Genomic DNA, 10,000 nt, shown 5'->3' with positions numbered 1-10,000 from the left:
ACACACACACACACACACACACACACACACACACACACACACACAACACACACACACACACACACACACACACACACACACACACACACACACACACACACACACACACACACACACACACACACACACACACACACACACACACACACACACACACACACACACAGCCCCTGCCTTCGCTTTACCCATTGCAAGTGCAAAGTGGCAAGAGGCAATTGCAGTGGTGGAGAGTGAGGGGTTATTGCTGAAGGGGGGGGGGGGATTGGTGTGGAGAATGTGTGTGTGTGTGTGTGAGGGAGCTGCAGTCTCAATGCCCAGGGCAGTTTTGAAGGCAGCCAGTGTTACGTGAAGTGGGGCGACGGCTGACCTCCCACTCACCCGGCTTCTCTACCCCACAGCAGTGCCAGTCAGTGGCCATCTTTCCTCGCCATACAAGGTCAGCTTGCTGCTACATTATAGACTTTTTAATACATTTCATTAGCCTAGCGAGCTAAACCCCGATAGCAACATTTCATTTGCGGCTGCTAGGCGCGTCTAGATTTCTAGGCTAACATTTCCTGGTAGCAGCTCAAACTTTCATGCAAGCGTCTTGACATCAAGCAGTGGCGATTTCCACCTCTTGAAATTGATCAGTTTCTATTTATAATGAAAGAACAAAATGAGGGAGTGAAAGAAGGCACAACCAACATTATGTTGCCAGGTAATGTTGCTCGGTAATGTGCCGTTTACTCTTTGGTGCTCCATGGCGAAGGCAGTTCCACAGTCAGGCCGCGTTATGGGAATCGTCTGTTCACCTCTTCCTCACCCAGCTCTATGCCCGACTGTCGTGATTGCCATGGGCAGCCATATTTCCTCATGTGTGCTGTGTTAATTCAATACTGAGACAGTAAGGCAACACTATGAGTGTAGAAATATGACTCGCTAAGTGTTGAATGAACACTGCAGTATTTCCTGTGCGTCTTCAGAAACATTAATGAGGCAGCCAGAAGCAAATGAGGCGATCCATGACTTTACACACAACCAGAATCGAACACACACGGCAATAATGGCGTAATAATTGCAACATTGGTCAATATGTTAAACAGAGGGAGGGTGGGGGCTCAATAGCATGACTTCTCGGAAGGGAGTTGTATTTTATCTTTATTATGTGCTATAAATGCAGTTCTCTGAATAATGGTGTGCTAATGCAGCCGCCAATGGATGGTGTGTTTTGAGTGGTGACGTCATTTTAAAGTGATACTGTCCCATTTTTTGAAATAAGCTGATATTACACCTCCCCAGTTAAATAATTGTGTTTTACCTTTCGCCTGTACTTTCAACCATTCTCTGAGTACGGCAGTGCAAATTTTACCTCCATGCTAGCAGTTAATATTGACTCCTAGAGACCGACTGGCGACTAACTGGTCTCATACAGTAGGAGTCAATGTTAACTGCTTGCTTGGAGGTAAAATTTGCACTGCCATACTCAGAGAATGGCTGAAAGTACAGGAGAGAGGTAAAACTCAATTATTTAACTCAAAGGGAGGTGTATGAGCTTATTTCCAAAAATGGGACAGTATCACTTTTATAAGCTTTTTTTCCACTGTAGCTGAAGGCAGTTTAATCATGCTTCTCAAAAGTGAGTCGACGTGACAAAATCAACATGTGTGCAAGGTAGCCAGATTTTTGTGAAATTGCCTGTTTAGTGACTTATTTGGATTTTTGGCTCAGCATATCATTGTAACAATGACAATGGGAAAATGTTCCCTCATTGTATATAAGGTATTGGCCCAAATTTGAATGTAAAATACTTGCTCACTCATGTTAAGGGATTATTACAGGCCTTGTGTGAAATAAGCCGTTTTTGAAGGCTGCTTCAACCCCAAATAGAGCGTTGTCACATCGCACGGCGAGAGAAAACTTAAGAACAATCTGTGATGCCGCAAATCTCTGCACAGTGTTAAAACGCCTTTTGACACTTACTGCCGTGTGTGTGTGTGTGTGTGTGGGGGGGGGGGGGGGGGGGGGGGGGGGGGGGGGTGGTGGTTGCGTGTGTGTGTACGAATGAGTTCTTCTCACCACCAGTCTTCACCCAAACATTCACACACACGCATACAACAATCTCTCTCTCTCTCTCTCTCTCTCTCTCTCTCTCTCTCTCTCTCTCTCTCTCTCTCTCTCTCTCTCTCTCTCTCTCTGTCTCTCGCAACACACTCACGCACGCACACTTGCATGCACGCATGCACACATGCATGCATGCCCGCAGTGCACACATGCCCGCAGTGCACACAAGCACTGACACACACTCTCCACTCCTGGTGAGGCTCTTTGCAGGCAGGCTGGCTCTTTCACTTGTGACCTGAAATGAGCTTGCTTCTATATACGGCACCTTGCAAGACGAAATGTCCCCTATGCCACTGGGAGGGGGGGTTGGGGGGGGTGGTGAAAGCAGGAGGTGCGTTGAAGGGGGGTGGTGGACGGTTGTTCAGCTTGTCTCGCCCGGGACAAGCCAATCGGCGGCTTAAGGCGGCGTGAGCGCTTAATCAGAGGTCTGTGGAGAGTTGTATCTGCAGCATGTGTCCAGGCCAGGGACACCGTGTGATTGGTCGACGGAGAGTGAGAGGGGGGTGGGGTGCTGTCGAGGGAGCGAGTGTCGTCGTCTTGGTGACCTTTTTTGCTGCACATTATAGAGATCTCCTGAGTTGACATTAGAGGCATAGAGTAGAGTAAACTCACTGCTATTGGCTGACGCCGAGATATGTAGCGCATTAAAAACCCGCGGCACGTTATTGGATGCATGTGATGGATGGCGGCATATTTGTCTTCCTCCCCCCACATCCGCCGCGTCACATGCCATACCATATATGATCAGCGGCAAATCTCTAATCCCTCAGCGTAAGACTGCAGCAGTCAGTCATTCACAAAAGCTGCACAGCTGGATGGGAGCATCAAGCATCAGGCCGCGTGCATGTGTGTGTGTGTGTGTGGTACGTGGTATGAGTACTTGGCTTTGCACGAGTGCATCTTAGTGTGTGTGTGTGTGCGTGTGCGTGTGCGTGTGTGTGTGCATGTGTGTGCGTGTGTGTGTACGTGTTTGTGCGTGTGCGTGTGCGTGCGTGCGTGTGTGTGTACATGTTTGTGCGTGTGTGTGTGTGTGTGTGTTTGTTTGTTTGTTTGTTTGTGTGTTTGTGTGTGTGTGTGTGTGTCTGTCTGTGTGTGTGATTCAGATGACTACTTTAGAAGGCGCGTGGGCTACTGATCCCGGAGACCCAAATGTCACATTTTACCCACGCTTGTGTTTGTGGTCCACGCGTGTGTGTGTACGTGTGTGTGTGTGTGTGTGTGTGTGTGTGTGTGTGTGTGTGTGTGTGTGTGTGTGTGTGTGTGTGTGTGTGTGTGTGTGTGTGTGTGTGTGTGTGTTGTTTGTTTGTTTGTTTGTTTGTTTGTTTGTTTGTTTGTTTGTTTGTTTGTTTGTTTGTTTGTTTGTTTGTGTTTTTGTGTGTGTGTGTGTGTGTGTGTGTGTGTGTGTGTTTGTTTGTTTGTTTGTTTGTGTGTTTGTGTGTGTGTGTGTGTGTCTGTCTGTGTGTGTGTGTCTGTGTATGTGTGGGCGTGCGCACGCACGGGTGACATAACTTGTTTGGAAGCAAATATTGTGCAAGCCAGGATTTTGAAAATAAACACAAACACCATAAGGAAATAATCTGGAATTAATCTGGGACCAAACAAGAGAGGATAGAGGCATCTTCCATACCTAGCAGCTAGCATACTAGAACGCTGCCTCTGAAGCTGTGACATTCATTGTAATACGGCCAACATTTAAATGGTTGTTGATGCATGCCGCTAAACGTAATAAGCAGAAATACATTTAGTGAGGGTAAATTAAAATTTCCAGAGCTGCTGACACAGAACTGTTTTTTTTTCTGATGCAGTATTGTTATTTCTAGCGCCATACTATTCATAAATAATTGAGTCCTCCAGCAAGATCAATGGTAACAGCAGTCAAGGGGGCCAGGGCAGCATTAACCTCGGTCTCAAGACTGATGGCGGTTTATGAACAAACACCTCTTAAGTTAATTGAATTATACAGCGCTCATTTAATCTCTTAAACATAAACAAACGTATTGATTTCAATCTGCATTCCATCGGTCCCTCCTCTGGAAATCAAAGGCCATCAATAAATTGTTGTAGCATGTGACCGGTTAGTCCCAAGATAGTCTCCAAACAAGCTATCAGCGAGTTTTGAATGGGCCCACACGTTTATTTTGGGTGGTTTTGTTGGTGCCGTGATTATGTGCTGGAGGCGGTGCATGAAACAGAGACTCGCTTGAGCTGGTCTGGAAGTTGACCCCTAGGGAGTCTTCAAATGGAACACGCAGTAGCTACTGGGAGGCTAAGGCACGTTCCTGAAGTGTTGAAGTCGACTGTACTGTATGTGAAAGCAGCAATTAACTGGGTTTGATCATAATGCCTGAGAAACACTATTGGTGTAATAAAAACTGTGTTGTAGTCACATGCCACTACAACAGTGGCAGTTATACAAAACAACACACAAAATACCTCCTCTTAATGCATGTTCTCTACAAGTTTTCTGTTGTCCAGTCTTGCACTTTAAATGTCTGTATGAGCACTGTCTATGTCCATACTGTCTTATGTCCATGTATGAGTACTGTCTATGTCTATACTGTCTATATCCTTACCTAGATTAGTCTATGTCTGCATGGGAGAGCAAGAAACGTAATTTCAAATTCTTTGTATGACCAGTGCATGTAAAGAAATTGACAATAAAACTTGACTTGACTTGACTTGACTATATAATTTTTAGGTTTCACAGTCATGCAACCTTTTCTCAAAAATGTGATTTCAGATGTCATTGGTATTTTTTCAAAGGCTGTATGCTAGCCTGGACTATGTAATGTCCTCCTTAAGTTAACTCTTCTCTTTTCTTTGTTTTTCTGTTTCTCCACAGCCCTATAGAATCCTGTCAGAATTTCTACAAAGATTTCACGTTACAAATCGACATGGCATTCAACGTATTCTTTTTACTATACTTTGGCTTGCGGGTAAGTGCATGTTATCCTTTTACTCCTGTATGTTACTCACATGTTCCATGCTCATTATGGATTGAACATTACAAAAAATGATTAATAACAGTGTTAATGTTGAGTGGAGGAGTGAAAAATCATACATCTACTGTATTGCATACCATTTGCCCTCATGACTGTTGACTTTATGGTTGTGTGCCATAGACTGACTGACATTTTTTCATTTTAGAATAGCTTTGAATCTCATTATACTTGTATAATTGTACTGTAATGTAGGCTTTCTTCCTGTGTTGTGTATGTTTTCCAACAGTTCATAGCAGCCAATGATAAGCTGTGGTTCTGGCTGGAGGTCAACTCTGTTGTGGACTTCTTCACCGTGCCGCCTGTGTTCGTGTCAGTCTATCTGAATAGGAGCTGGCTGGGTAAGCCCCATCACCATCTTTCTCTTCAGCTCTCTTCTCTCCCCTCTCTCTTTTTCCTCTCCCTCCTGCCCTCCATCCCCCCTCTCTCTCCCCCTCTCTCCCTCCTGTCCTCTTTCTCTCTCTCTCTCTCTCTCTCTCTCTCTCTCTCTCTCTCTCTCTCTCTCTCTCTCTCTCTCTCTCTCTCTCTCTCTCTCTCTCTCTCTCTCTCTCTCTCTCTCTCTCTCTCTCTCTCTTGTCCTCTATCATGTTTCCCCTTTTGTCTCCCTCCTCCCCCTCTCTTTTCTCAGCCCTAAGCCTGTGCATGCAGCCAGTCAGCTCTTTTCCCTTATCGGAAATGACAGGAAAATTCCTCTGAAACACAAGCTGAATCACAAAGCCAGCCCTATAAAACATGACTAAGACCAAGAGAAGTCTGCCAGCATCACCAGTAGCTAGCCCTGGCCTGGCCTGCATACATATGCATGTGTATATACACATACATACTGCATACATACATGCATACATACATACAGCACACACACACACACATACAGTACATACACACACACATACACATATACACACACACACACATACACACATACACACATACACACATACACACATAGGCCTACACATGCACACACCCCCCCACACACATTGCACACATTGCTGCCTCCCCAAAATCCAGAAACGGCTCTGAGATGCCACCTTATGGTGGGGTAGCAGAACAACAACACTGTAAGCAAGGTCAGGTTACTATTGCAGACGTACACCACTGTAACTAGGCAAACAGTCCCCTTTGCTCACAGTAGACTGATGGGCTTCCCATTCTTTTACAGTCCCTGTTACGTTAACCGTGTAGGATGGTGGCCAGAGTAGGTATTGCAACTATGCTCTCACTGAAACCGAGCAGCCTATTGCCAAATTTGAACTTTTAATTAATACTAAGTAATAAACTATTTAGTAGTATGACGAAAAGTACAGCATGTTTTGCAGCTAAAAATGCGCATTTTTAAAAATGGGCAATTTCTCCAGTCATAAAGAATGCTTAGAATTTGATGGTGGTGGTAAGTCTTTATGAGATGGTATTATTTGTGAATGGGCAGCATGAATTCTGGCAATAAACTGCTAAAAATATTACACAGTGCACCTTTAATTAGATAAAGATTGTAAGTGGAAAGAGCTGTCTTTCTCTCTCTTTTCTTGCCTCTACTGCACACCACATTCTCTTTCTTTTTATTAGTCCCCCCACTCTCTTCTTGCTGTTCTGTCTGTCAGTCTGTTGTGACTACATGTGGAGTGACAGCTGTGAGAGTCGTAAGTAACCCTCTCCCATGTGCCAAGCGTGTCAACCAGGCGGTGGTATTTTGAGGGGAAGGGAGGGGAGGGGAGGGGAGGGACTGCTGTAGCAGTATACCGAGTCCTGACCCACCCACCACCTCAGACCAATTGTCCTTGCCCTGTAACTGTAATGATTTTCAGTCACTTTGCCTGTCTGTCACAGTTGGCCCAGAGCTGACCTGCAGGTGAATGAGAGAAGAGGGGAGGGGAGGGAGATTGAGTCAAAGGGAGGCGCAGGCACTGGCTAATGTTGGGCTCGTTCATGATGGCGCTTACAGTACACCGGCAGTCTGCACAGCACACATGCGCACTGCAAAATGACAATGCATTCTGGTTAGGAATTCTAACCGGTGGAATGCCCTGTAATGGCGAAGTGTACAAACGCGCTGCACAGACTACCACTGTAGGCATCATCACAAACAGGGCGACTGTACACCCTGATGAAGGCCGAAGCGCTGATACGTGTTGGTGTTTTTTAATTCATTTACCAGTTTAATAAAGTTTTATTTTTTACCACATTCATCAACTGAAGTGCCTGGATCAAATATGTTTTCCTCCAGTCTTTTTAGGGCCACTGTAGGGTTGGGGATGGAGGCAGAAGGGGAAGGGGAGGAGGCAGCAGGGTAGTGGAGCGGAGGATTGAGGCTCTTGGGCCTCCTGTAGGCAGCAGTGAAAGGAAATGAGGGCAGCACATCACAGTGTAGGCCAGGGGTTTTCAAAGTGGGCACACACACACACACACACACACACACACACACACACACACACACACACACACACACACACACACACACACACACACACACACACACACACACACACACACACACACACAGTACATTTTGCAGCTGTTAATTCTGAGATTTTAATTTCACACTCTTGTAGTGTTGAACGAACACTACAAACAGTCTCTGTGTAGGATGATGAAAAATATAGGGAATAACATATAAATTACGGTGTTATTTATTGACATAGTGGTAGCATCAGGGGGTTATTTTGTATTTTTTCTTCCCCTCACACAGTGTTACATTGTGGATGATGAAAACATTTCCAAAAACTTGAGCAGTGGTACAGACTGATGGAATGTGGATGCACCTGTGTTTGTGTGCACGTGCGCAACTCTCTCCCTGTGTGTGTGTGTGTGTGTGTGTGTGTGTGTGTGTGTGTGTGTGTGTGTGTGTGTGTGTGTGTGTGTGTGTGTGTGTGTGTGTGTGTGTGTGTGTGTGTGTGTGTGTGTGTGTGTGTGTGTGTGTGTGTGTGTGTGTGTGTGTGTGTGTGCGTGTGCGTGTGCGTGTATGTGTGTGCGTGTGTGTGTCTGAAAGTAATGAAGGCATTTTTGGCTCAGTGGGAAGATGGAATGAGAGCAGTTTCATACAGGAAAGGGCGAACAGTACAGGAGTCAGAGAAAGACAGAGAATGAACAAAGAGACTGTCTCCCCAGGTGTTGGTCATTTTGTCCCCAAGGAGATCATTTGAGGCCCTATTGTGTTGGTTTTTGTAGTGCATAATGTACTTTGGCTATACAGCCCAGACTTATCTGGGTTCAGGTAGAGGAGTTTGAAAAAACATTGGACAGCATTTTCAAATTGAACAACACAGTGTAAAGGTCAGCTTTGGCAGCCGGGCAGCTGTGGCCCTAATGTTTAGGGAGGTGGTCTTAAGTTCAGAGGGTTGCAGGTTCAAATCCCACCCTTACCTCTTACTAAACCTTCATCCATGGTTGAAGTGACCTTGAGCATGGGACCTAACCAGATATTGTTCCAGTTAACAATAAGCTGTAAAATAGCTGTAAGTCTGTAAGATTAAAGTATCAGTGTGCAATGTAGTGTAATGTAGTGTAAGTGTAATGTAATGTAAAGGTTGCCTAAATAGTAACCTTGTATAACCAGTATATTAAGCAACAGTAAAGTAAGACCCACCCATGGCAAATGTGATGTGGCTTTTCTCCTGACAAAGAACTAAGAACAGGTAAATTGTTAGAACAGGGCGTAGCCCCTTAATTCACGCCGTACCTCCTGTGGCACTCTGTAATAGACATTGAAAGTTAACTACTATAGTACTACACTACTATGAGAGTGCACAGGGCCTTTAGTAATACATTACGATTTGGTCATTGCCATTCTGGTAACAGCTAATTTATAATGCCGTGTCTTAAGGGGTTAAGAATTCTTAAGAGTTTTTATTTCTTTAATCAGCAACAGTGATTAACCGTGATGGACAATCTGAAATCAGATGCTGCAGTCTAGTAATGCATATTTAAAATCCCCTGGGCCTACCTGTGAATCTAATATAGATGAATGCAATAATGAACTCCTGTAACTTGCTGAGGAGATGTAATTAAAAACAGATGATTAAACCAGATAAGTCACAGGTCTGGTGAAAAGTTAGGATGAATGTAGCATTGCGGCAACCACATGTTCTTCTAGCAAGCTAAGGCCCCTTCCAAAAGAACATCCGGTAACACTTTACTTTACGGATCGCTAATAAGGTGGTAATTTCATGTTCATTTCATAGTTATTTCAGAGTTATTTCAGAGTAATAACTGTTTGTTTTAGTAACAACAGCAAAATAACCATATAGTTTCCAGTTCATTGTGGTGACACCCTGATGACTCGCAGCACGGTGACTCTTTGTTGACACACACGCACACACACACACGCACACGCGCGCACACACACACACACACACACACACACACACACACACACACACACACACACACACACACACACACACACACACACACACAATGCACTGGAAACTGTATGGTTATTTTGCTGTTGTTACTAAAAACAAACAGTTATTACCCTGAAATAACTATGAAATAACTATGAAATTAACACGAAATCCGATCCGTAAAGTAAAGTGTTACCGAACATCCTGTCTGGAAATGGGGTAGCTTTACTCCCAATTCGTATCGGGTGTAATGTGGGTGAATGTTTGTTGTGATCACAATCCTGACATGCTTTAGTTTTGCTCTCATACAATGCAATGCAAGTTGATCTGTTTAGAATCAACACAGGGGCAATTCAATTGTTATTCTTCATTAAATCAAAACCCTATGAAAACAACAGACGATATCAGAATGATATTCTTCTTCATCATGCATGCCATAGGAGGTGTAAACATTGATAAATGCACACTGGCTTTCATTTCCTTGAACGTGCATATAGAGTTCATGATGCCTTAGCTGAATGGAAAGCTGCTTATGGGCTATCTTGAAGGACAGACAGG

The 10,000-nt window shown here is 44.5% G+C and overlaps 1 protein-coding gene across 2 annotated transcripts in view; it reads left to right on the top strand.

The window, feature by feature from the left end:
- kcnma1a (potassium large conductance calcium-activated channel, subfamily M, alpha member 1a) overlaps positions 1–10,000 on the top strand; it is a 218,536-nt gene that overhangs the window by 118,846 nt on the left and 89,690 nt on the right. For both annotated transcript variants that reach the window (XM_063191344.1, XM_063191346.1), the window contains exons 4-5: positions 4,946–5,039; positions 5,332–5,443. In XM_063191344.1, coding sequence (XP_063047414.1) covers positions 4,946–5,039; positions 5,332–5,443 — 206 coding nt within the window. The remainder of the gene's footprint in view (positions 1–4,945; positions 5,040–5,331; positions 5,444–10,000) is intronic.

Source organism: Engraulis encrasicolus, chromosome 24 (genome assembly GCF_034702125.1).
Source record: "Engraulis encrasicolus isolate BLACKSEA-1 chromosome 24, IST_EnEncr_1.0, whole genome shotgun sequence".
Classification (NCBI taxonomy): Eukaryota; Metazoa; Chordata; class Actinopteri; order Clupeiformes; family Engraulidae; genus Engraulis; species Engraulis encrasicolus.
The sequence above is the reverse complement of the archived record's forward strand: the minus strand, read 5'-3'. Positions and strand labels throughout refer to the sequence as shown.